The sequence below is a fragment of the Gallus gallus genome, chromosome 13, assembly GCF_016699485.2.
Source record: "Gallus gallus isolate bGalGal1 chromosome 13, bGalGal1.mat.broiler.GRCg7b, whole genome shotgun sequence".
Classification (NCBI taxonomy): Eukaryota; Metazoa; Chordata; class Aves; order Galliformes; family Phasianidae; genus Gallus; species Gallus gallus.
In genome coordinates, this window is record NC_052544.1 from 14,638,493 (window position 1) to 14,664,144 (window position 25,652).

General features: G+C 42.1%; 1 protein-coding gene and 1 long non-coding RNA gene across 47 annotated transcripts in view; one reads left to right on the forward strand and one right to left on the reverse strand.

Moving 5' to 3' along the window:
• Positions 1–20,571, forward strand: part of TRPC7 (transient receptor potential cation channel subfamily C member 7) — a 64,992-nt gene extending 44,421 nt beyond the window's left edge. The window contains exons 6-13 of one of the 2 annotated variants that reach the window (XM_040647228.2): positions 2,737–2,970; positions 4,806–5,070; positions 10,469–10,664; positions 13,967–14,188; positions 15,591–15,671; positions 18,061–18,114; positions 19,642–19,717; positions 20,429–20,571. In XM_040647228.2, the coding sequence (XP_040503162.1) occupies positions 2,737–2,970; positions 4,806–5,070; positions 10,469–10,664; positions 13,967–14,188; positions 15,591–15,671; positions 18,061–18,114; positions 19,642–19,717; positions 20,429–20,571 (1,271 nt within the window). The remainder of the gene's footprint in view (positions 1–2,736; positions 2,971–4,805; positions 5,071–10,468; positions 10,665–13,966; positions 14,189–15,590; positions 15,672–18,060; positions 18,115–19,641; positions 19,718–20,428) is intronic. The other variant, XM_040647229.2, reaches the window with a different exon arrangement.
• The window catches only part of LOC101749758, a 49,866-nt gene continuing 33,535 nt past the window's right edge, over positions 9,322–25,652 (reverse strand). For 34 of the 45 annotated variants that reach the window (XR_005839677.2, XR_005839666.2, XR_005839650.2 and 31 more), the window contains 5 exons: positions 24,917–25,033; positions 24,022–24,785; positions 22,895–23,171; positions 11,322–11,393; positions 9,322–10,188 (listed from right to left, as the gene is read on the reverse strand). This is a non-coding gene — a long non-coding RNA (uncharacterized LOC101749758). Of the gene's footprint in view, positions 10,189–11,321; positions 11,394–21,381; positions 21,519–22,042; positions 23,172–24,021; positions 24,786–24,916; positions 25,034–25,652 lie in introns of those variants that run through there. The other 11 variants (XR_005839646.2, XR_005839651.2, XR_005839660.2 and 8 more) reach the window with 11 other exon arrangements.

The following is a 25,652-nucleotide window of genomic DNA, read 5'->3' on the forward strand; positions in this document are numbered from 1 at the left end:
AGAGTGCTGGGCACTGCATGTTGGACTCATACACCTCAGGTGTTTGTGCCCCTTACCTTCCTTTCAGCCTCCATCCAGGTCTTCCCATCGCTTGCATGAGGAAGGCTGGGATTTTCTATGTGAGATATGTGCCCCAGATGCTCATTAAAAGTAGGGATGTTCTATTTAGAAACAATTTCCCCGTTGCAAAAGCAGCAGAGCAAGTGGTGGAGCTTCGGGTGGGCACAATCTGAGCTCAACCTTTCTGCTAATCCTGCAGCCTTTGGCAGATCTGAGAAGGCTCAAAGTAGGTTCTCCAACATTAGCTGTTCATGATTTATGTATTAGGCCGGTGGATATAAAAATCTGACAAACTGTTCCTCTTTGTGCACAGGTGGTGAGCAGCACGCCTTGCGTTGTTTCCATTTTTCTCCTAACCAGGCTGTGCCTGTAGCTTGTCTCTCCTTCCCCTCCTGAAAGCAGGAGTGCCCATCAAGGTGACATTTCCAATTATCCCCACTGTGGGACAACAGGCACCTCCAGGAACTGGGGAGCAGAAGCTGCTCATACCACCTCTCTGCATCAAATTCAGAGAAATGACCTGTCCCGGAGCCATCAAGGGCCTCAGAAGTACCGTACTGAAATGCCATTACACTCAGGGAAATCTACTTTAGCCTCCCTGCCTGACTTATCTCTATTCTACATCCCATCTTAAGTCCCATCCCCTCAATTTTATCTACATTCTCTCTCCTTTTAGAAGATTTGAATACTCTCCCACAATGTATATATAATTAGCCAGCAGTGCTGACCACATAATTACTGTAACTTTTCTACTTGTCCTGAATAGATATTTTTCCGTACGTATGGATAAAAAATGACTGCTACGTAGCTGGCAAAAAGAACGATGTAAATTATAGGCCAGCAGAGTGATACTTTCACAGAGTGATTCTAATTTTAGTCAGTCTACTCAGTTTTAGACATGTCTTACTGCATTAATCTGTGACTTAGGTATATTAAGTGACCGAGATTAGAAATAAATTTGGGTAGGAGAGTTAATATTTAAACCAGGAAAGACATTTATGGGCATCAGTGAAGAAGTGCTGTGTTTGGCAATGACGTGCACATAATATTTCCTGAAGTACTTTAGTACTTTCTACACGATGTGCGCACGTAATGTGTAGCCTAACGTCTCATGTCTATCAGTTTGAGAATTATTTTTTTTTTTTGAGACAGAAATGTGTTCCTTTAATATTTCATCCTTACTCCAGAACAGTTCCCCAGTTCTTTCACTTTCTGCCACAGGCTATTTATTATTAAATCTCACCATGGTAAATGATGGCTTGCGATGAAGTTCCTGTTTTCACTCAGCCAAGAACCTGTGGACACATTTGCCTCCCCCTGACTTTGCTCAGCAGACCACAGGCTTTCTTCCAAGATAGATCTATATGAGCCATAACCTGTGTCGTGGTACAGCTCCTGGGGTCTGCCTGCCTGGAGGTCCCAGGGCTACAGAGGTCGCAGGCTGGTGGTGCCTGAAATAGAGATAGCTTAGCTGTCCTTTGTCTTCCAAACCCTTACAAGTGCTTGAGGACTGATGGCATCTGTTCTTCATCCTGTCAGCCTCGCACTGACTTTTTTCCTTCCCTATAACCACCTCCTGACTGCGGCTCTTGGGACTGTGTGTGCTGCAGGAGTCTCTAAAGTAGCTGAGCAAATGCATTTACATGCCACACCACAAGAGCTTCCAGCAAAGAGGATGGAGAAGAGTTCATATAAAGGACATGGTTGCAGGAGGCTGCATGGAAATTGGTCGGCCCTGCTCGTGCTTGATTAAATGTGAATTTTGCTGCTGCTATGGAAACAGGATTGGAGGAAATATTTATAATTACCAGTGGGTAAAATATTCCAACATTTTATCTGTTCTGAAACGTTTTGGCCTTGGAGTCCTGCTACGATTGAATATTGAGCAAGCTGGTGAATCTGACCTGAGCTCTCAGCTCCAGTTCACCCAGTGAAATCATTCCCTTTCCCCAGCACTCCCCAGTACAGCACGGATGTCAAAATCTTTGAATTCTCTGGCTTTGGTGTTCAGACTTATCTGTAAGTCTGCTCTTAGAAAGATCCTAAATTCAGGATAAAGTCAGGATTTGCAGAGTGGTAAAGCAGGCTTTACTGTCTGGAAATTCATTATTATTTGGTATATAAAACTTAATGAAAAGCTCTGCAAGGACAGAACTTCTGGTTTTCCATTTCTCTGATCAGGCTAAGTTTACTGCTAGGTCAGATTTCCTTTTACAAAGCTATTTCCATTCTCAAAATGATCCCAAGCTCTGCATTAAGGGAGGAGAAAAACCCCAGCAGAGTAAGTAGTGCTGTCTTCAACGGCCCAGCTTAGCAAGATTTTGAAAGGAAGAGAGATGTGCATTTTTTTCCACAAGTAGATCAGCTGTAGCATTTCATAACATCCTCAGTATTTGTGAACTGTGCTTTCACTGACGTCAGCAGAAATCTGTTTTACCATTGATTAATCTAGTGAAATTTTGAGATGTTAGCATTGTATGCTCAAAGGAGTATACTAGCTTAAACGTGTAATCATTTTAAAGAAAAGATGGCATTAAGCATTCTCTTGAGAATGTCAGTTTAACTGAAGAGTTACTTGCTTCAACCTTAGAAGCCCCTGGTAGCCAAGGAATGGGTCTGTCTGAATGCAAAAAGTGCCTTTGTCTGCTGGTTAAATGTGCTCTGGCCTCTCTGCAGGCATGATATGGTCAGAGTGTAAGGAGATCTGGGAAGAGGGCCCACGAGAGTATGTGGTCCATCTCTGGAACCTTCTGGACTTTGGGATGCTGTCCATCTTTGTGGCATCGTTCACTGCCAGGTTCATGGCTTTCCTCAAAGCGACTGAAGCACAACAGTACGTAGATCAGTACGTTCAAGATGACGACCTCAATAACGTCACCCTTCCCCCTGAAGTTGCTTACTTTACTTATGGTAAGATGCTTTTTGCTATCTAATACTTCTTGCTCTTTCAAGCTGTAGTGTGGTAGTGCTGATAGTACCTTTTTTTATGTTTATGAAAGTTATTTTGAAATTAAAATAATTCTTTTGAGACTTACCCATTCCAGCCATTTTCATAAGCAGCCAAAAAGAACTGAGATCTGGCCCTCATCAAGTCTCTGATTTTGCTCTGAGGTTTAGCTCTGTCACATCCTGAAAAATAGCTTGAGCAACAAATTATCAGGACCTGGGAGGATATAATTTAAATTATAGATGATGAACCCACTTCATTTTCTAAATGCAAGAGGAGGGACGTGTGAACCAATGTGAGATCTGCTGCTCCATTTTTAACTGGTGGTGTGCTCTGCATCTGTCACATCCGATGCCCATGTAATAGACATACAAATAGAAATCACATCCATACGCTGCTCTTTCTCCAAGAGAACACCTTTATTTCTGAGATCCGTATGATTTATAAGTGCTAACATTTGGAAATGCAAGCAATAGCATAGCCTTGGTTAACATTATTTTTGATGTTTTTTTCTTTGATATTCAAAACAAACAGAGCTTTACACTCCCGTGTAGTGGCTGGACTTGTTGTGTGCCTCTGTAAGCACGAGATGTAACCTTGGATAAAACTTGTGGGGACTTTGCAGCCCTTCATAAGCAAAGTGAGGGTGTGGGCACAGCGGAGCACCCTTTGCTCACTAGGCTTGCAAAGCAATGTTCTAGGAATGAGCTTGGACCAGAGAGGCAGATCTGGGCTGGCAGTCTTCATTCAAGTAGGCTTGCACCATGTGGCATCAGGGACACGTGCCCTGAGCCCTCAGCCATGGGTGGACTCGCTCAGCCTCCTGCTTGCCTCTCTGAAGGTAAGCTTCCCTGTCCTTGCTCCAGCAAGCAAGAGGCCTCTAAACTCATGCTGTGGTTTTGCTCTCTCTGGTGTGCTGGTGACCCATTTAAAGTGAATTCATGATATAGAAGTGCAGAGGGTCCAGAACAGAATGTCACAAGCAGATCCTGTGATTTCTTCCATCTGCTGCTTTTCCATGGGTATGGATTACTGGAAATAATGCCGAAGTTTACTACTGTGTCCTTAAAGATGTCTCTTGTTTTGGCTCTGAGTCAATACTTTCATCAAGGAGCTCAGCTGATGCAATGACACTTACAAGCTACATTAATATAAATGGTCAGTTTTTCAGTAGAGTAAACAAACGATGCATAACTGATATTGAAAAGGCATTTTTTAAAGTAGAAATATTAGAGTGCCTATGTTGCCAAAATTGGTTTCAATTTAAAGATAACACAACGATGATATGTTTAGTGGCTGTACCTGCTTTATCTGAACAAATTCAAGCTTCCTTGTCTAAAGTTATGGAGAGAGAGCTCAGCCTCCCTAACATTTCTCTTCCATGCACTGACATAGTGCCACGTATCCAGCTAGAGTTATAGCCAAACGCTGCTCTGTTGTGATTTTGGTTTTCAGTCTCAGGGCCATCAGCTGACAAAAGGACAGCACAGCTGATGCTCCAAGAGGAAATCAAAACTCCCAAAGTTTTTAAAGTCGTGTCTTTTATCTGTTCTGTGACTTTGGTAAGTCTCAGTGACTGGCTCATTTCTCATCTATTCCAAGTCAAAAATGCAACTATTTCTTGCCCATCCTTGTAAAGAATGCTGAAGACTTCCAGTGACCAGTTGTTTCAAACCCTTTTTTTCCTTTAACTCCTGGCCAGAATTAAGATTCGGCCCTAAAAAGGGAGTCATTTATCATCGTAACATCCATCTACCACTTTTCATTACTAATGTCTAATGTCCGTGTATTGTTTTAGCCAGGAACAAGTGGCTTCCCTCGGATCCTCAGATCATTTCAGAAGGACTGTATGCAATAGCTGTGGTACTCAGCTTCTCCCGCATTGCTTACATTCTTCCAGCCAACGAAAGCTTCGGGCCCCTGCAGATTTCTTTGGGAAGGACTGTGAAGGATATCTTCAAGTTCATGGTCATCTTCATCATGGTGTTCCTGGCCTTCATGATTGGAATGTTCAACCTTTACTCTTATTACCTTGGTGCAAAATACAACCCTGCATTTACAACGTGAGTACTTAAGGAAAAGGGGCTGCTCTTGCAGGGCTCTGTTCATTCTGGCTTATTGCTGCTGCTAACTCTGCCCAGGTAGCTGGGATGCTGCTGGACACTCTTTTGCTTTTAGTGAGGTGCTTGGCTAAAAGCAGAGAGGTGTCTGTACAGTGGGTGATCCTATATGCACACAAAAGTCCATCTCTTCAATGTACCTTTGTGTTCTCTATTCTTTCTGTGAGCCCACCTAGCTTAAACCTCCCTTCCTCTTAGCTGCTCCCTCCCTATTTTTCTGGGCTTCCCACAGTGGGGGCTTTCCATCCCACACACCCACCTGTGAGGGAAGAGGAAAGCTTGGTGTGATGCTTTCCCCTTGCTGTGATTTGACATAAAGGCAATCTCACCACACTTGTAAAGCCTGAGATGAGGAGCAGACAGCAGCTGGTGTTAGATGTGTCATTTCTCTAATGTGTCATAAAGCAAGCCTCAGCTCGCAGCTCCCCTAGGAGAGATGACCTTATTGGCATCATTTCTGCCATGTGAGTGGCTGTGTCCTTCCAAAGGCAGGCGCCAGTCTTACTACACTACTCTCTTGTGCAACACATACTTTGTACCACAACGTTTAAATTTTCTGATTGAGCCAAATGTGCCTTCTGAAACCTTTCTGTAACCTCAGGATACACATTAATGGGAGGATTTATGAGGGCAGATGCAATTACATTTATCTGTGCTCGGTATTAAGAGAGAAGAAAATTGTGTGTGGGATGTGACTTGGTTCGTGTTGGAAGAGAAGGCGTCCTTGAAACACAAGAGTTAACGTGAAGTTGAGTTGATGCTATCCGTGATTGCAGCAGTTGTGGTGTCCCCCAGGCACATCATCAGAGCACCCGTTAACAGATTCCAGTCCCTGATGCAGTAATGATAACCATCCAATTAACACACACAGCACAAGTGGATCTCTCCATCTTTTGATGGAAATAATGAGCAAACATTGCCTGAAATGGTGACTGCTCACTGGAAGAAAGATTGCTTGAGTGCCCGAGGGCTGTCTGGGCTGGGGAGAGTCCTGTCAAAAGGCACTGCTTGTCCTCCTTAATGTCAGCCTTGTGATCACTTATCCTGGAGGGACTTCGTGGTGTTACGAAGCAAATTTTCCATGAAGATGAATTTTCCTTTTAATAGTTTGGAAAAGACTTAAAATAAACCTGATTTCCTCTGATTATATAAACAGAAGCGTTAAAGGATGATGAGTGAAAATGAGCCCTTCATCGCACGAAACAAAGAGTGTAAATTAACATTCATCCTCAAAATCCTTCTCAGACACCTCATTCAACAAACCAGAAACCTACAGTCCCAAACAATTTCGACAAGCTAGGAATGATACATCGGCAGAGGGGCCAATTCTCACATTTCCTGCTCTGCTCTTCTCGAGCTGTCTGTGAGCCATCCTGAGCACGGTGCTTTCCTGCTGCCATTCACTTGTTTGTGACAAGAGGGGAAGTCTTGATATGTTGTCAAAATTCGCCAAGGCAAAGAGAAATGCTCACTTTGCTGATGTCGTGAGCGTTCTGTGACTTCACTGACCTCTCTGCATGCACCTTGTGGCAGAAGTCACAAATTCTAATGCGGATGCGTGAAATTTTACAGAAATTATATTTTCTACTCAAAACAATGGCTGTTTTACTCTGGGACCTGACACGGATATCACTTGCCTAATTGTGACAGAAGAAAAAGCCTGCTGGATTTGCATGTTAATCAGACTGTGGCCAGTTCAAAAGGGCACTGAATTGACAGCTCCCTCTGAACATCACAGTGGATATCCCCAGTGATACCCTCACAGACAAGGAGCTGCTCACGGAAATATCATTGAATTTGAGACTACCACAGCTTCCCAGGACAGTGTGTAGGATGAAAAAAGAGTGCATGTTTGTCCAGGTATCACTGAGAGGGAATTGCGTGCTTAGATCTAATAATAATAATCCAGGAATGCTGGTGTAGTTTGCACTTTTGGAATCCTGTTCATTTTGGTTTCTGCAGAGCAGGCACACAGCACCCTGGTGGCCTCTGAACCATGTTCTCGTGTGGTTTCTGTCAGTTCTCCAATTTTAACGTTCTCGATGCCAAGGAAATGAAAATGCAGTGTGCTTTTCCTCGTGCTGTTAAACACTGAGATTATTTAGCTAACTGTGGTATACTTCCAATTTTTTTCTTTTTAAGTTCTTCGGTGCTAAAAAATAGACAGCTTTCAGGACTCTTGCAGCAGACCCCAGCACTGTTTACGTGTTTATTGTATGCTGTGTACAGAACACAGCTCTCCAAACAGCCTGTAATTACAAACATGCTATGCAAACAAAACTGAAATGGAGGCAAGACTGATTGTGTTCGTCTTGCTTTCTGCATCGCAAATCAGGCTGAAGGCTACAGCGTGAGGGTTTCTGTCTGCTTCTCCCCAAGGGGAACTGTGACTCACTGCTCAGTGCCAATGTTACTTAGAGGCTTAGAGGCTTTTTTCTTCTCATTCTGCTTTGTCAAAATATGATATTTTTGTAGATTATATTGATTGCGTTGCTTTTCTGGCAATGTTAAAGCTCTACCAATCAATTTAAGGAAATAACTCAGTCTGAAAGGATGCCTTAAGCTTTCTTAAAGGGGAGGATGCAAGACTGACATGAAATCATGGCCTCGCCGTGATCTTTTTTGATGAACAGCATACAGCTGCTTATAGAAGCGAGGAAAATCTGAAACTAGATGATTGCCTGTGGTCTGTTTTCTTCCTTAATGCAAAATCTTTGTTTAACTTCACCAAGACTGTCTATTGAAACAAAATTATTTTTGTTCTCACTGCAATAGCTGGCCCTTCTGCAGCACGGAGAGCACAGCATACGCATCCCAGCAAGCAGCACCACTGAGTCTGCCCTTGCCAGCTCCCCCTGCTCCCCGGAGCTGTCAGGATGGGCAGGACTCCTGTCCTCTTCCCTCATTTGTTTGCCTTTGGGAAGGATAAAGCACCCTGGGTCTTTGCAGGAGGGGGGTAAGCAGCGTAGTTGGCACTGACAAGGCACGTCAATGTCTTGGAAATTTCAAGAAGTTGGCCCCAACTGTCCTCATCTCATATTTTAGAGGCGTTCTCAAAAAGAAAAGAATACGTTCCCTGTGACCTCTGCCTTTAAGGTCTCCATCAACGTAAACCATTCTCTGTTTCTCTGGTGCAGCCTCTTCAGAAGGTGGGGATGACCTAGTACCAGGTCCCTTCAGAAGCATTTCCTCCACAAGTGAGAGCTCTGTGTCTGTCTGTAGGCACTGCTGAGCGCTGTGTTGGGATGCCACTTCTCCTGCCACCCTCCTGCTCCCATACCCCCTCTTTCCCCACTTGATGCTAGGATTAAGGACCTTGGACATTTGCAGAGGAGCACGGCAGCTGTGCTGGAACCCTCAGCTTCTCGGGGTGGCCAGGGCCAGGGCTGGCCAGTAATTAACTTTTCAAGGAGAACCTGACGCCTCTCCAGAACAAAGGTTAATGCCTGAGCTGCAGAAAAGGAGCGGAGTTGACATGTTGTATTAAAAACCTCCGGCAGGGTGGAAAACTAAAGGAACCTTTCCAAATTAAAAAAGGGAGGTTAATAGCAGGGTGCAGCTGGGATCAAGGCTAGTGGTTACGGTTTTTATTAGTTTGATAAGTGACTTTGATGACAGGTTTCAAAGCCAGTGGTTTTTGGTGTTGTACAAGTTCTTTAACTGGAAGTACAATGTCTAATAGAATAAGAGCCAAGTAGATTGGGACCATAAAGGTGAAGGATATCTGACACATTAACGTCTGCTGTCCTTTGCTACGTGTGATTGCAGGAGACAAGAGCAGAGTGTTTGAGGAGAGGAAATACCAAGTAGAAAAGAGGTGGTGCTATTTTGCAGCAGTCATAGCTCATCTCACAGATGTCTGTGTAATATCCCAGCCTCATGCAAAACAGCAAGGAGGCATGAATGACAATTTATCTGAGTAAAATGGAGACTGAATAGAAAGCCACATTTCAACTGATGTCATGTGGCACCTATTTGGAATGCCACTCAGGATCATCTCCCACAAGTCGGTGTGGTTATGCTGGGTGAGAACGATGCCTGAATGTTTACTACTACAACAGGCAAATGGAGGAGGGGATGCCAGGAGTTGTGATGGGAGATAAGAGCCAGTCTGCTGTGGCTGAAAGGAATTGCACAGTGCTCTGCACTCGCCCTGCAGAGAGTTTGAATTAATTTTTGCTTGCACACATGGTGTAATAGGTACTGGAGTGGCTGCAAACTTTATTGTTTCTCAAGGACATGTTTTAGTTTGTGTCTATAATCTGTTTTTACAAACAAATTTTGCAGGATTAGTTTGCCACCCTAATAATAATAATTAAAAGATCCTAAAAATAGTTAATGGCTTTGTTTTCTTAGAGGGCCCGTACCTCCTGGGGTGCGAGTAAAGGCATTATTTGCTTTCAACTTGAAAACGAAGCAAAGTTCTTACAAGACATACCAACATCCCTCCTCATCCTCCCCTTTCCTTCATTTCTGTCTGGGGCTGCTTTCCTTCTGCCTGGTACAGCTTTGACTCCTCTGAATTAAGCTCTCCTTTTGATCTGCTAGTCCACCTGCATCCTTTCTGTTGCTTTGTCATTACCTTATTCTCCTTTTTCCTGCCTTTCAGCATTTTATTTTCCTCAGATTCCATTCTACTTCCAAGTAACTGTAATAATCAAATTAAAATGTCTCCTGTATCATCTTCTATTACTCCTTAATTTCAAATTGTTTAGGAATTTAAGTTTTTATTTTTTATTTTTTACAAATCTTTGAGTGCCTGAATTGTCTGCGGTCCCACAGCAGGATAGGAAGAGAATCAAACCATGGGATGACTTTGCTTGCATGGTGCATTGGTTACACTTGTGCCACAAGTCAGAACTTTTCACAGATTCCTTTTGTGCAGAAAGTAATGCTTTTCTTCTGCCCTGGAAATCACATATAAGGCAGTCAAGATAGGTTCCCTCTTCCTTCTCCCAGGTAATCTCTGCTTGTCTTCTCCAGATGAGGAATAGGTGATGGAGTAGAACTTCTGAGTCCCTCACAAAAGGTTCCAAACTGCAAGTGGCCCATGGAGGAGTCCTTAATAAGGGCAGAAAAGACAAGTGACAAATAACACACCTGAGAAGAACAGATGGAGCTAGTGAGGGGTTGCTGCCACTTTATAATATTCACAGAAGTAGTATTTCTTTATCAGGTCAGGAAATTTAATCTGGCATCTCCCAGGGTGATGGATAACTGCTTGTAATTACTGTGCCGAGGAATCATATTTATATTGGTGGGCTGCCACTTTTATTATTAGCATTTGTTCTAGCTTAATTTGCTACCAACTCTATAAAGTGATCATTTTCTTTGTTTTTAGGGTAGAAGAAAGTTTTAAAACCTTATTCTGGTCAATATTTGGCTTATCTGAAGTGATATCTGTGGTGCTGAAGTACGATCACAAATTCATTGAGAATATTGGATACGTACTCTATGGAGTATACAACGTGACCATGGTGGTGGTGCTGCTTAATATGCTAATAGCCATGATAAACAACTCCTATCAGGAAATTGAGGTAAGATAAGAAACTGGGTTTTGAACACATATGCATAATTACTATTGATAATGAAAATGTTAAAAGAAGAAGGAAGTTGTTGTTTATTCCATATGCAAAATTGGAGCACTATTGAAACAGTTCTTACACTGTGTAAGAGTCAAGGTCGTATCAGTCCCAAATTAGGGCTGAATTAATAATTAACAATGAATCATTTCTATAAAAACTTCAACTTCCTTGTTTTTAATGACCATCTGTGAGCAATCTTGATTTCCTTTGCACATATTTAATGTAAGCAGGTTGTAATATTTTTTACTCCCTATGTTGGTTGCAGTAATTTATCCACGTGTACTACCTTAGCTATGTTGTTTCATTATGATAAATCAAACAATATGTCACCCATTTCCTTCCTTATTTTTTACTGTCTAAACTCCCAGGCCCATCTAGGGCTGAAGCTCAATAGATACACATATAAAAATTCTTTATTTTCCAAATACCAGGCATGAAATTTTGGTATAGATTTTTTATTATTTTTTATTTTGAGGAGTCCCCGGGCTCACAGATCACAGTGGCATGAGCAAAAACAAACAAACAAACAACACCAGCATACAAAGGATATGAATACAGCTATCACAGAACATGAATAAGTATCTGCAGAAAGGTGTTTGCAGGGCTTACCCAACTTTGTTTGGTAGCATTGGTAGAAGCAGGCTGGGTTTGCTAAATGCTTTGGACAAAAACAACTCCCTGCTAACGTAAAGAGAAGAAAAAGAAAGGATTAGTATTTGGACAACGTTAATGCTGATTCACCTCTTTCTTCCGATTTGCTAAATGTCAGCTTTCTGTCCCTGGGTTTGTATTAATTATTTGCTCTAATCTTCCCTCAGAACCTGACATTGCAAAAGGCCACAGCTGAAATTATTTTCTGACTGTAATGTCTGATTCCTCCATGTACTGTAGTGCAAATAGGGTTCTATCTCATGTGTGCTGCAACTGAGTCTAAATGCCAGAGGGACCTTACATGTGCTCTCTGCCCTGGAAGCTTTCTTGTGTGCAGAAGGTATTTTCCCAAAGTTTTCTGATCACTTTGAATCATAGAATGGCTTGGGTTGGAAAGGACCTTAAAGGTCCCCGACTTCCAACCCCCAAACCTTAAGATGAAGCAGGTTCCTCAACCTTCTACTGAAACATCTACTTCTGAAGGGGTCTCAGATTCTTAATGCATTTTCTAGATTACTGTAGTAAGTAGAGATGCTCTTGCAAGTTCACAAAAGAAAAATACCAATGAATGTCTCAATAGGTGGCCTATGTTAGTTTTCTGCTCTCTATTCCATGACGAACAGTTTCCTGGAAAAGCCCTTAACATCCTTCTTGGCTGCCTGGAACTTTTCAGAACTTTGTTAAAGAGCATCTATAACTATCAGCAAGAAAAACAAACGTGAGCTATTTCATCCAGGTCCTTCTACTTGGGAACTGGGAGAAATCTAGTAAATCTTACACTAATTCCTTTAAATCCTCGGCAACAGAGAGATTAAGGAAAGACAAAGTCATCCTACTGACTAAATAGAAAATCCTTTCTGTTTATCTGACAACAGCAGTGTCAATAATGACAGAGGATGGTAATTACTTAGGAATTAAATTCCATTGCAGTCAATGGGGAAATGCTTTTCTGTTAGCCAGAGTTACAAAACAGTATTCTTGTGCTTTCCATTGAACGTCTCTTTTCAGCTACTTCTGGTTTTCTTCTGTTTATTCCTCAAGTATTGATGCTTCCTGACTACTTTGTATTTATGGAAAGAAAAAAGAAATCCTCCTGCCATCCAGAAACACTTCCATCATTAGCTCCTTAGCTATTTAGCAGAAAAGCATTAAAAATGTTGGCAAATAATTTCTACCATAATACAGTCTTAGACTTTTGTGCGGTTCAACCCCAAACAATGAGAAGGCTGAGCAGCAGCAGTGAATGCTGCTCTGTTGGCAGAAGTATCACTGTAGCTGCAACAGAATTAAGCTCAGTTGTGGTATGCCAGTTTTGACGTGGTTTTTGGAGATAGGGAGTAATCGGAGGTTACTCATTTCAGCAAAACATGGAGGTATGTGAGTATAAGGAACTGTCAGACCGTGTTTTTATCTGTGCTGCTGGCCTCTACATAGACTGCAAGGAAAACAGCTGTAGAGCAGCTGTATCTCCTCTGTTCCTTTGCCTGATAAATTGTCCTGATATATGGGTCTGACCATCATCCTCTGTAAATGCCAAGCAGATCCATAAAGGGTGTGCTAACCTTAACCTTGTCCTTGTGCTTGGAAGTGATACCATCCAATCCTAACACTCCATAAAGGAGATTCACAGGCACTGAGTCATGGGTTTTTTTTCTACAGCTGCTTAAGTGGCAGGTGGTGAATGGTAGGAGAAATAAGGTGCATTGATCTGGGGATATTATGGTGATGAATGCAGTCAGGCTTGACGAGGAAGTAATCTGATGATAGAAGAAATCAGTGATCTAGCCTCCTCTATGGGTGATTCCTGGCCAGTGCAGTGGTAACAGTTACCTGGCAATTAGCACTGCAGTTAATCAGAGAGAGTCGCTGTTGTACGTGTAACTTCTTTCTACGACTGTATGTTTTAGTGCAGATACTTACCAGCAAAGCACAAGCACTGGGTTGTTACTGAAAGACAAACTCTTTGCTGTCTAATGAAATAAGTGATGTTCAACTCAAAGAAACCACACTACTGTGCAAAACACCTTCAACAAACCTGGCTACTGACTGCAGCTGTGCTCTCATGTTCAAACGAGACAAAGAAACAGGGTGAAAAATACCACTCTGAAATGATTTGCTCTTCATTATCTCCCTTGTTGCAGCACAGCTCTGCTCCAACCTTCCTTGCTCCCACCTCCATCCTCCAAAATGCCTTTGTGACACTGTGCTGCGTTTCTGCAGCCTTTGCTGGAGAGAAACGTGAACTCATTTGTATCCCATCTTACCCTGACCTTTCTGGCTTATGGCATTTGCCTGGCATAGAAGGCAAAAATGGTTCCCAACTTCTTCTTAATAAGCAGTTTGTAGAAATTCTCTGTCAAGCAGAAATAAGGTGACATTCAGTCTGGTATTTGGAGGACTTGTGCTCTGTTTATCCATTTCTTTGTTCTTTTTTTCCTTCTTTTGAGACGACAGAGAAACCTATGAAGATAATGTTGCTCTCAGGTGTCCCGTTTTAGCTGATTCTAGTTAAATCCTGCCTGTATGTTTGTTCTTATGATGGCTAAATTCCTTTCTTTGTGCTAATTATGCATTTGGGTGTTATTTTCTCTTCCCTTTCCAAGGAGGATGCAGATGTGGAGTGGAAGTTTGCACGTGCCAAGCTCTGGCTGTCCTACTTTGATGAAGGAAGGACTTTACCTGCTCCCTTTAACCTAGTGCCAAGCCCTAAATCATTTTATTATCTCATACTGAGAATAAAAATGTGCCTCATAAAACTCTGCAAATCTAAGGCCAAAAACTGTGAAAATGATCTTGAGATGGGGATGCTGAACTCCAAACAACGGGTATGTTGCATCTTTTTTTTCACCTTCTGTGTAGAATAATGGATCCATGGCTGCAGGGACCTTCTGGAGGGGGTTGTGTAGTTTGCAGGTTGACCAGGGACAGTGCAGCTCAGCATTGTTACTTGTCTTATATCAGCACCTAGAGGGTCTTCTCAGACTTGCAGCCTTGTTTTAGCAAGCACTGTCAGTACACCCGTGGCAGAACAACTCTTATAAAAGGAGGTATTTCTATAATGGGGTTTCCCAGAGCCTAATAGACAAAGAGCAAGGGCAGAGGCACAAATAATATCCCATCTTATCTGGCTCTTAATCTGCCCACCAGGCTTTCATGCCTCTTCAAAACATGCTCTTGCCTTTAAGTGATTTCCCAATTAACTTTAGTGCCATTATGTTAACCACCGTATTTACTGACATTCCAGGTTTGGGGACAAGTTGTCAAGCAGTTACTAACAACACCTCCTAAATGCCTAGAGCTGTAATTAGCAGCCCCTCTGCTTACTTCTGCCTAGTGATGGGTAGCAGTGATAGGCAGATGCTGCATCTTCCATCTCTTCTTTGGCCACCTGAAGTAGAAGTGTGCTTTGGTAGCACTGGGGGCATGTGTTCCCCATCAAAAGCAAGCATCTGTCTAGCCATTATCAGCATGCTGATTAATAATAATAATAATATCACTATTTCTCAAGATCTGTGAGACAGCTGGGGAAAGCCCTTAATTAAGGACTTCTCCCTCCATACACTTACAGTTGCAAGGGTCTGTGTGTGTATACTCCTTTGAGTGTACAATATGAATTAATCCCTTTGAGTAAGTACTACTTTACTTCTTTAGCACTTGGGCCAAAAAGTTCATAGATGGATAAGGGCGTCAAAGAAATGTGTAATGAATATTGGCTTTCTGAAAAGACTTTTGGAAGCTTCTAGATGGGAAAATCAATAGCTTTGTTGTCACCTGATAAAAAAATAAATAGTATTCTATTTTTAAAAAGGGTTCAGATAAAAAAGCAGCAAATTGTGCTACTGTTTTCAAAGAACTGCTGAAAATCAATTCAGTTTCAGAATTTTTGATAGCTGCATTGACTTGTTCTCTACAAACCTCCATTGGTAATCACCAATCTAACATAAATACGTTTCGCTTCTCTTAGCACCTCCCTAACCAAAACTGGTCTGAGAGTACAATTTTTGCCTTGACAACTTAATATCCTTTCTTTTTCCCAGCAATTTTTGTTTTTCAATTCTTTTCTCTCTTTCAGAATGTTATCTCTTTAGAACAGAATGGGCTGATTTTTATTATACCCACACATTTAATCATTTCCTACCAGATTGATAAATCTCCTTTTAGTTTACAGTTATCCACATGTGAGAAGCTGTCATTGACTTAATACACCATGATGTTTTATCGTTTCAGAAAGTTCGTTTTCAGTCTAGCAGTCTACATACAGAAAACTTTTCGGTGAAGAATGCTTACAACAAGCCCACAAGATACCAGGTAACCACAGAGTGGGGCAGAGGTGTGTCAGTGTACTGCTCTGCTGGGCTGTATTGCTTGGGTCCAGTTGGTGCCATCCTGTGATGTGCTGAGCTGTGGCTTAATGTGGTCACAGCACTCAGAGACAAATGCAGTGTATCATCCATGGAAATAGACATGGTGTTAATATTGGCCACGCTAATTAATTCTGCTCATGGGTATTAAGCTTCATAGCAGAACTATCATTCAAGCTTTAATCTCCCAGTCTTGCACTGGTGGCATTTCATTGTCATGACACCATTCCATCCCTCCAGCCTTTCTGTTGTCATTTGCACGTGCTTTCTCTGTCAGTAACTTGTCCTACACTGCTAAACCTGCAATGTGGTATGATCCGAAAACACCAATGGCTGCAATGGTGGCAGAAGGAACCCCCCAGCACAGAACTAGCACAGCTCTGTCTCACTGCAGCATTCGTGCCAGCAGAAGTGTTGTTTCTTATGTAAACATATAGTGGCACAACACAATAAGTAAAATGTGTCCCATTCAGTTTTTACTTTTTAATTATACAGTGAAAAAGAATCAGGTGGCAACTATTGCCTCTAGAGGAACTGATGTGAAAGAGTTGAGGAAAATAATGGTTTGATGGGGTAAAATGTGCACTAGCAGTTCTAGGGCTGCTTTGTTCTGTGTTGGTGCAGCCTCCAACACAATGGGCTCCTGGGCTGTATAACGAACTGGTAATAATATGTTCCTGGTCATAAAAGTTGTCCTTGCTTTTATAGCAAGACACCGAGGTGTCTCTAAGACTCAGAAGTGGAATTAGTTCATTCTGGCATCTGGAGTTAGCTGGCTTGACACAACAAAACTGAAGGGAAGAGATATTGTTGTCCTTCTCAAAGCAGCACTTTGGCATTTCTGACATTTTCCTGTATGTTCAGACCCACAGGTAGCAGAAAGACGTGTTGGCTTCTGCTGCTATAATTTCTAAATGAGATCACCTAATGTTTGTGATAAATTAAGCCCTTATTTCTAGGGTTGAGAAAGCCAAAGACAGCTGTGAAAATAAGTTGAGTTTTCAAAGAAAGACAGACATAAGTACTTGTTATTTTCACTTGATTTTTCTCCTACTGGACTTGTCTTCAAATGATCTTAGAAAGTGTCAGTTGCTGTAGGAAGGAACTGTCAAATAACACAAGGGGTAATGATCTTCATTATCTAAATATGAAAAAAGGGAAACATGTTGATAGTCTGGACAGCAAGCTTTCTTCTGCAGCTGGGAAGATGTTTGAAGTAGTGGCTTCTCTGCATGTTTCCTTTAGTGAGACTTATCAGGTGAAGTAGACCTGCACTTTGTGTAGCTGTGGTATGATGCTCTTGAGGGATACCAAAAGATGTGCAGAACCTAAACGTTGCAGTAGCTTGAGAAATAGGACAAACAGCTCAACAAACAGCTGCCATGATGTGGGGATAAACTAGTGTGAGTAAAAGGATGTCTTTGTCAAACCCTCTTGACATGAGGCTTTGAATGGAGTGCTGCTAAAATGCTGTGTTAAGTTCATGCGTTCGTCCCCACTACCAGCACTGGCAGTCTGTCATGCTGTCAGCAGCTCCTTCCTCTATAAAAGTCAGGAAAGGATTTGTCAGGGAAATTAGAAGGACTGGTTGGTAATTTTAGAAGCTCAGGAATGTATTTATTTGGTGTTTGGAGTGATAAAATAGCTGCCAGTTAAGAGATGAGCGAATGTGATGGCTCACTTCACTTCAAGATGGAGCTCTTGTACTGCCCAATGGGTAACGTGTGGGTTTGAGACCAAATGTATTTAAACTGTTTCAAGTTTGGCTTTCATTATCAAGATGCTGTTTTGCAGCTTTATTTGGCATTTCCCTGTGATAAACAGGATTGTTTTGCTGAGAGGCTATTTTGTTTATTGTAGCTGTAAGGAACAGCACTGGGGAGAAGGAGAAAATACTGGGGCAAAAACGAATTACTTTCCTAAACCTACTGGCAGAAATATCTACTAGGTGACTAAGTAGCCCCATGTTAGGGATGGCCACGTTTTTAATATTAAGTTTCTGTAGACAAGTGTGACTGCATTCTGTACTTGATGGGTTAGGTGGGCACCTTTAGGCTTTCGGCTTTCACGTACAGCAGTTAGTATAGGACTGTATTTGAGTAGTGGCCATCAAAAATACCAGCTGCATGGGAAGTGGAGTAGATAGGCGTTATCATATATTTCTAGATAATAATAATATTCATTGTTTATGTCAATTCCTTCTATTTTATTCTTGTTTATTCTGTTTTATTCTAAATTTCCTGTCATCTGTTCTTAAACAAAAACAAAAAATCATTTATTTTGGATCCAGGATTTCCCTACTTTCCCCAAACATTACTTCATTTATGTTTTCCCAGGTGCCAACCCTACCTCCCTCTGGATTCTACTACCTTGGCCATCTTCAACACACCGTACGTGCGCTGTGCCTCACCTCTGTTGCCTTAACTGACCCACCTGGTTAGCCAGATGCCTCTTTGAGACAAGGACACTCTTTAACATCCTACATTACATGACTACATGACCTATATATAAATGAGTGGATCCTTCTTTGATGTGCACGTGCATTTTGTACCATTACAATTCATAGCTGGCTACTGGGAAAAAAAAAAAGAGCAAGTGTACTGATTCCTTAATTCGAGTTTCACAGCCTTTGCAGTGATTTTAAGTGATGTTCAAAGCAGACGTGATTGCTTTGCGAATAGGTGAGCTCTACTGAGAGAGGTTTTCCCTTAATAGTGGCCATCTGCTCAAGAAAAGACATTTGCATATCTTCTCTTGGATGTTCATCCAGCTCTCCTCTGTTTGCAGAGGATGCAGAAGGCCCTGAGGGTGCAGAACTCTTCATTGAACCTGTCACTCTTGTCTCAAAGAGAGCCCTTTGTCCTCATTCTAGAAGTAGTCCAATCAAACAGGACAGTGAAAGGCTCTCCTATTTTCCTCTTTCAAGAAGCTGCTCCCAAGCAAGACAGCATGTCCTGCCTTAGCTGTCCCCTGAGACTGAGCTATTGCCATCAAGCATTGCATGCCCAAGAACAGATGTAAACATCCAATAAGCAAATTTAGGTATATTAGCTTGGACTCCTGATCATTATCTCTGATGGAGCAATACTTTTTACATTTCTCACAGTTCAGATGAGATGCACTGAAGAGCATCTCTTCTGTAACAGGGAGCTGGCAATGATGTAGGCCTTCTGCTGTAAGCCACTGGGCAGCCTGAGACTGACGAAGTTACTTTCCTTCTATGTATATAAGGCATTTTTGGAACAGCGTCACATTGCAAGCTCGTATCCATCATCACCTCTTACTGTTTCCATATATGCTGTTCCTTACTAACAGTCATCACCCATTTTATAGATCTACATGGTGCTGTTTTTACTCTATGTCCCATAAAATCCACCATTTCTCTACAAAATTTCTCATTCTCCATTTTTGTTCTCTCTCTCTCTTTGTCCTGTTTTCTCTCCTCAACCCCAAGTTTCAAAGCAGGTATTTCTGTTTAGCTTTGGGTCTGATGTTCAATTCATCATCATAAGTGAGTTTGTTACCAGTATTAATTAACAACTTATTTCTTCCAGTGAAGTTTATTTTATAGATACATTAAATAGCAGCTTGTTCAAGGAATGGTCTGAGTCCTACTTCTTAAATTGCTGTTGGATCATCTATGTTTTCATTATGTCTGTGGGACATACTCTGCACTCACGTGTATCCCACAAACAAAATGTGGACTCATTATGGAATGGCTATCAATCAACTGCTTCAATACAAAGTTCACAATATAAAGTAGAAAATAAATGAGAAGTCAATAATAAAAATCCCTTTGCCTCCTCTGAAGCCAGGCTTCATCCATAGAGAAATCAGGTGCTTGAATTCCTCACAGTAAGTCGAGCATTGAGGAGGTGGGGATAAACTCACCTTAAGTGTTTCTGTTCTCTTTGCAGAAAATAATGAAACGCCTGATTAAGCGGTATGTGCTGAAGGCTCAGGTGGACCGAGAAAATGATGAAGTCAATGAAGGCAAGTGGATTTTTATTATTGCCGCAAATTAGAGCATGTCACGTTACTGCTACTGGTATCTCAAGTAAAAGGATTGAGCTTAGAGAACACCCTTGGTGGAGAGGTCGCATGCCTCAGGCACACACAAAGGCAAACAGTGCTGACTCAGAGCCACCTCTCTGCTCTGAAATTTTCCTTAGCAGAAAACATGTATGATAGGGTCTGTCTGGACATCACCCTGCTTTGCCTCATAGTTCTACCTGTCCTTTCTTTGCAAAACCCAGGGCATTACCTGTACTTGGCCTTGTCTTGGGGCCTAAGTAGTTATTGGCTGTACTGCCCATGCCCACCACAAGGACATTGCTGGAACTGAATAAGGATATGCGGTGCCTTGTAGGATTTGTGAGCAGATGGAGAAGACGCTCCTTGTAATGCCTTCTCCCTGCTGACCTTCTGCACATGTCCCATGTAGGCGAAGGTCTATTCATGGAGAGAGGGCAGACTTGAGAAAGAAGATAAATTTTCCATACATAGTTGTTACTGCTGTTGGTCCCACTACTGCAAGTATGGATAATTTCCTATAAGCCAAATATTAAATGCATAAAAGCGGTAACATCATATAGAGTGCCACGAACACCCATGACCAAGCTCAAGTAAATAAATAATCTCTCCTGCCTTGAAACCATAGGTATGATTTCTTTGGTATTGCTAACAGTGTATTCCTCCCTTTAGGAGAACTTAAAGAGATCAAGCAAGATATTTCTAGTCTCCGATATGAACTCCTGGAGGAAAAGTCCCAGGCTACTGGTGAGCTGGCAAGACTTATACAGCAACTGAGCGACAAATTTGGGAAGAACTTAAATAAGGACATTTGATGGTGAGCACAGAGGAAAGCAACTGGTTTTCTAAACATTACTCAGTCTCAACCAGCATCTTAAGAGGACAGAAACAGCGCAAAAAAAAGGGGGCCAGGCACTCATCTCTTATGAATTGGCAGGTGTCAGTTGGAGCACTTTGCTTTACTCCTGTGTTTGGTGAATTTCCAGTTAAATCTTTTATGACACAAAATAACTTACTGGTAAAAGCATCACCCTTTGACATCAGAAATATATGAACTGTAGGGAAGGCACCTTTAGTTGAAGGCAAAAAAGCCAGATCTTCATCCACCTGTCTCCAGTGAACTGTGCTCATTTACCTTAACTCTGTACTGACCAGAAGTTGGTGAAAGCTGAAGGAAAAACGTGCCAAGCATATTCCTTGAGAATTTAAAAACATCCTGTCCTGGGGTGTGTACCCTCCTTTTGTGTTTACACAGGCATCCACAGTGGTAACTTTGAACAGCATGGTGGTTAATGAAAAGGATATGAGAAATTATCTGCTGGAATGACCAAGAGCAACTGTCAGCTACTTTTCAGAGCAGATGAGAGAGTTGGAACCAATGAAACAAACCTGCTGGGTAAAGCATCCTTCATCCCTTTGCTGGAACCTGATAAAGGGATTCCAAGCCAAAAACTTCTCTTTGCCTTTTCCAGCTGTATTAGCCAACCCACTAACAGATATGGTCCCTTCGTACACACACCGAGCCTCTCTTTTGTCCATAGATGATCCCAGCTTCAACAACAGTGTACTGAGATATTCAGTGAAAATCCACAGCAGAAATAACATATTTTGTGCTTATGTGTTCAGGACAAGGAACAGCACTAATTGATGACAGCAACGCAATTCAGCTGCTCTGCTTTTGGGTTCCAGAGTTCAAACAGCAAGCCATAGCGTGAGGTAAACCATGAAAAACATACCCCAGGAGCTTCAGAGCTTTGAAAGGCTTCATTTCCAATGAGGACATGGTGACAAATAAAAAATAAAAAGAAGAATGAATTGTTGAAGAAATGATTGTCCTGAGTTATGTGTTTGGCTCTTCTGGAGGACCTGGGAGGAATTAAAACCACTTCCAAGGCTGTAACACAAACACTCAGACTGCACTTTTACAAAGGGTAAGCAATGAGTCGATGCAAAGCAACTGGAGACTTGGATAGCTTGGGTTTTTACATTTAGCTACGTGATTTCAATATTTAAAGCACACCTTACTACTTGGGAACTGCTGAACTGTACTGTTTGTTCACAAGGTACACCTATGAGATGACCATTGCGTTTAGGCATCAGCTGAGAAAAACAAGCAAAAGCAGAAGGTGACCCGTGATCAGTTCTTAAGTGCCAGATGAGAACACAGATAGCCTAATAGAATCATAGTTATATTTGTACAAAAACGTTGAAAAAAAAAAAGACAAAATAAAAAAGTGTACTGTACGTAGATCTGTTTAGAGAAAAAGCAGAATACTGTATTTTTACCTTTAATAAGATTATCTTGTATACTGTCATATTTTTACCTAAAACCAGGAAAAAAGAATAAAATTACCTCATCATATTTTGTTGTACACTTGGTGAAATACTTGCCTGATCTTTTGGATATCCCAAACAGTTGGTTGCTTTTCTGCAGCGTTAACCATGAAGCCCTCCAAAGAAGCCATTTTGCCATAAGACTCCTGAAGTTTGGCAGAGTCAAAAGGCAAAACTTAAACTAAAGTGTATCTCAAGGGAATGAACTCAGGGAATGGGAAGTTCTGACAACAACCTGTCAATGTGACTCCTTATCAGTGGTGCTTCATTGAAGTTATTATTATCAGTATTAACGCATTTCTAAAACTAATGTGGGAAATCTGCTGCTTTTGCATGATGGTTCTTGCAGTGTCGTGTTAGGATGAACCACTTAGATGACAACATCCATCACAGAGCACCAAAGGCTGGCATGAGATGGTCACTACATGTAATGTTTGTGGGAATGCTTTCCTCTGCTTAGGTTGGAAAAGGGTGCTGATTTAACCTATTCTGGTTTCTCCATAAGAAGATGGAATATCTTTCATGGCAATACTGCTGTATTTCCCTACTGCCCACTGTGCAAAACTCATTTCAACTTTGGTAAAAACAGCCCTATCTTAAAGATTTGTCTCATTACAACTCTACAGCTGGCTCTTGATCCAGGAGTTGCTTTACCCTTTTCGTTCAGTGTTCTAACATCTCCTAGGAATGCAAGTAGAATTCCTTAGTGCTAAAGAAATGATATTAACCATAATTTCCATTTCTCATCATACTACTTACTGAGTCAGATAAGAAAGGTAAGTGGAAATGCAATGATACACTTACATTTTGCATGCTTAGATGCAGTGCATCATAGGATTTGTCCTAAGGTCCTGTGATGCAGAAAGAAGTGTTCTCCTGGTGCTGAGTGTCACGTCTGTGCATGCTCTGGTCAGCACAAATAGCAGCGCAGTGTGAGGAGCTTCGTAGAGTGATGTGGGGCACAGCAGTGTCCCATCAGCTGCCCTGTGACTGGTGGGGTGAGCAAAGCAGCACAGCCCTGCTCTGCAGGCAGGAATTTGCTATGAAAGAGCATCTCATTTTCTAGAACTTCAAAAGGAGACTGAAAGAGGTGCAGAGAAAAATGCAGTTTGAAAAATGTGCTTCTTACCCTTTTTTGGATTTACATTCTGTGAACTATCCAAGCACTGAGGTTTTATGTATTAACATTCATGACTAGCAAAATCCCACTTCTCCAAAGCACTTTTCTCATCTGGTCCCAGGAATACCAGCAAGGAAGCTGCATGCTATGCATTCATGTACTACGAGCAGAAATGGTGTTAAATGCATTGCATGGCTTATTCTCTGAACTCTGTTTATAAGAAATCAAAGTTAAGATCCTTACTAAATGATCCCTGAGAGAAGTCAGGGATTTCGGAGAGGAAATATCAGAGCAGCTGAGACCCAGAAAGGACCACATCTAGGGTGTGCAGCCCCCTGTGTCATCCCCCATCACCAGTGGCAGGCTGGCTTGAAATATGGGGGTTCAATTTCTTGAACAAATTCATAGTGCAAAGGGATATCACGTTGGCCAAACTGTATATTTGGTTATGGTATTTTATGGGAAATACATTAGGGTTCACCAGTGAGTGTTCTCCAAATCTACCTAATTCTGCAAACTCAGCAGACCAATCAAGCTGGAGATAATAGCCAAAGCAGCCAAATAGCTGAACTGGATGGAGAGCTTGCAGTATATTTAGCAGCAAGTAAAAACGTACTCACTTTAAGGTCACTTGAGAGAGATTTAACACAAACACGCAGCGTGATAAAGAGGATTTGGAAGGGCTTAAAAGGTTAGTGAATAGCTAACAACCTTGTTAATATTTAAGCAATATTGACAATAATGCAGACTAATATGTAATTCTCATACTAACGATTAATTATATTGATGCAAGGATTTAATTAGGACTTACCCAGCAGGAAGGACGAGATCTGGTGCTGAGATGAATTTCCCTGCTGCAGCCATTGGTCCTCACTCTGGGCAATTGGTCCACACGTACTGAGGAAGCAAAGTAAAAACACTTCCAGAGGATGAATGTCACTCTTTAGTACATCAAAGAGGACGGCACATGGACTTCATAGCATATTGCATCTGAAAACAGAGAAACAAATCCCCAAAGGAAACCCCTACCTGTGCCTGACAGCTGCTGTGCTCTCCCACTCAGTTCCATTTTACTGGATGAGAAGCATTACTTTACTTCCACTGAGTTTAAAAACTGATTTTGTGAAAAGATATATTTTTTCTAATATAAAAACAGACAAGGGATTAAACCTGCATGGTGATTCCCAGACAAAAGAAACAGGATTGCATTCATCCTCCAACAAAGCTTGCTGTGCGCCTCCATTTAGAAACAATACTTTCTGATTTTATCACTCATACCTGCAGCCTTCCAGGCCAGAAGTACAGTCCTTCAGAAAGCCACCCCGTTCATCTTCCCAACCTCGCAGCCACGTGAGCTCACATCTCAGCGACTCCCATTCTGGTTGCTTTTCTCCCCAAGTCCATGAGCATCACCATCTCCGTGGCACACCTCACAGCATCATCAAACCTGAAGCTTTTGGGGGTGAGAAGTAGGCCAGCCCTCAGCCAAAATGGGGCTGCCAATTTTGTTCGAGGGGCAGTCACTGAGGGCACTTGTGAGAAGCAATCTTCGGGCTTTCTGGCAGTATCTGACTGCTGAAAAGCAGTGTTACAGAGAGTAAAGAATGACAGTAAGAGACTAGCAAATAATAGCTCCTCAGAAGCAATATTCACTGCAGAGTAAAAAGACAACTTGAGAGAGTTCTGTACATATTAAAGATGCTTACCCGTGCACTGTGTGCCTATTAACACCCTTGCTGTTATCCAGGCATGGCACCAAAGCTGCATTTTCCATAATGTTTCACCAGCCTCTTGCATTAAGATGTTCATGTCTGCAGCTCTTCCTAAGGGGGAAAACAACAGAGAGGGAAAGGTGCAACTTGGAACGAGAGGCAGTGTCACGCTACCAGTTAAAACAACAGCCACAACCTGCAATAACCACACAAGCCCTGTACCCCCGGGTGGTGTGAGAGGAGAGCAACCACTGATGAGAGTTTCAGGTGCTTTTTTTCTGCCCTTTCTCGGAGCGCTACGGAGCGGAGCCGGGGCTGCACGTCGCGCCGGGGCCGGCAGGCAGCGCTCAGCACCAAGCGATGCACAGCCCCGTCCTCCCGAGGGGAGCAGCAGCTACAGGAGCAAAGAAATCCTCTGTCTGCAGGTTGGTTTCTCTCTCTTTTTTTTTTCCCCCTCTTCTCTTTCTAAACTGTGCCGTTAAATCGAGGGAATGTGGAACTGATGCTTTCTTGTTAAGGGGAAAGTCAGCATTTCTCTGCTTGAATTTGATTCATGCTCATATGGGTTTCCCTCCTTTGCCTTGCTTATCTTTGTGGAAAACATCATCCTTGCTGCCACGGGACCACATCTTTCAGTGCCTGGCACTTACTCCCACCTGCGTGGAGATAAAAATCTCCATCAGCAAAATTTGCACTGCATGTTGTCTTTAGGACCAACTGCGGTCAAACC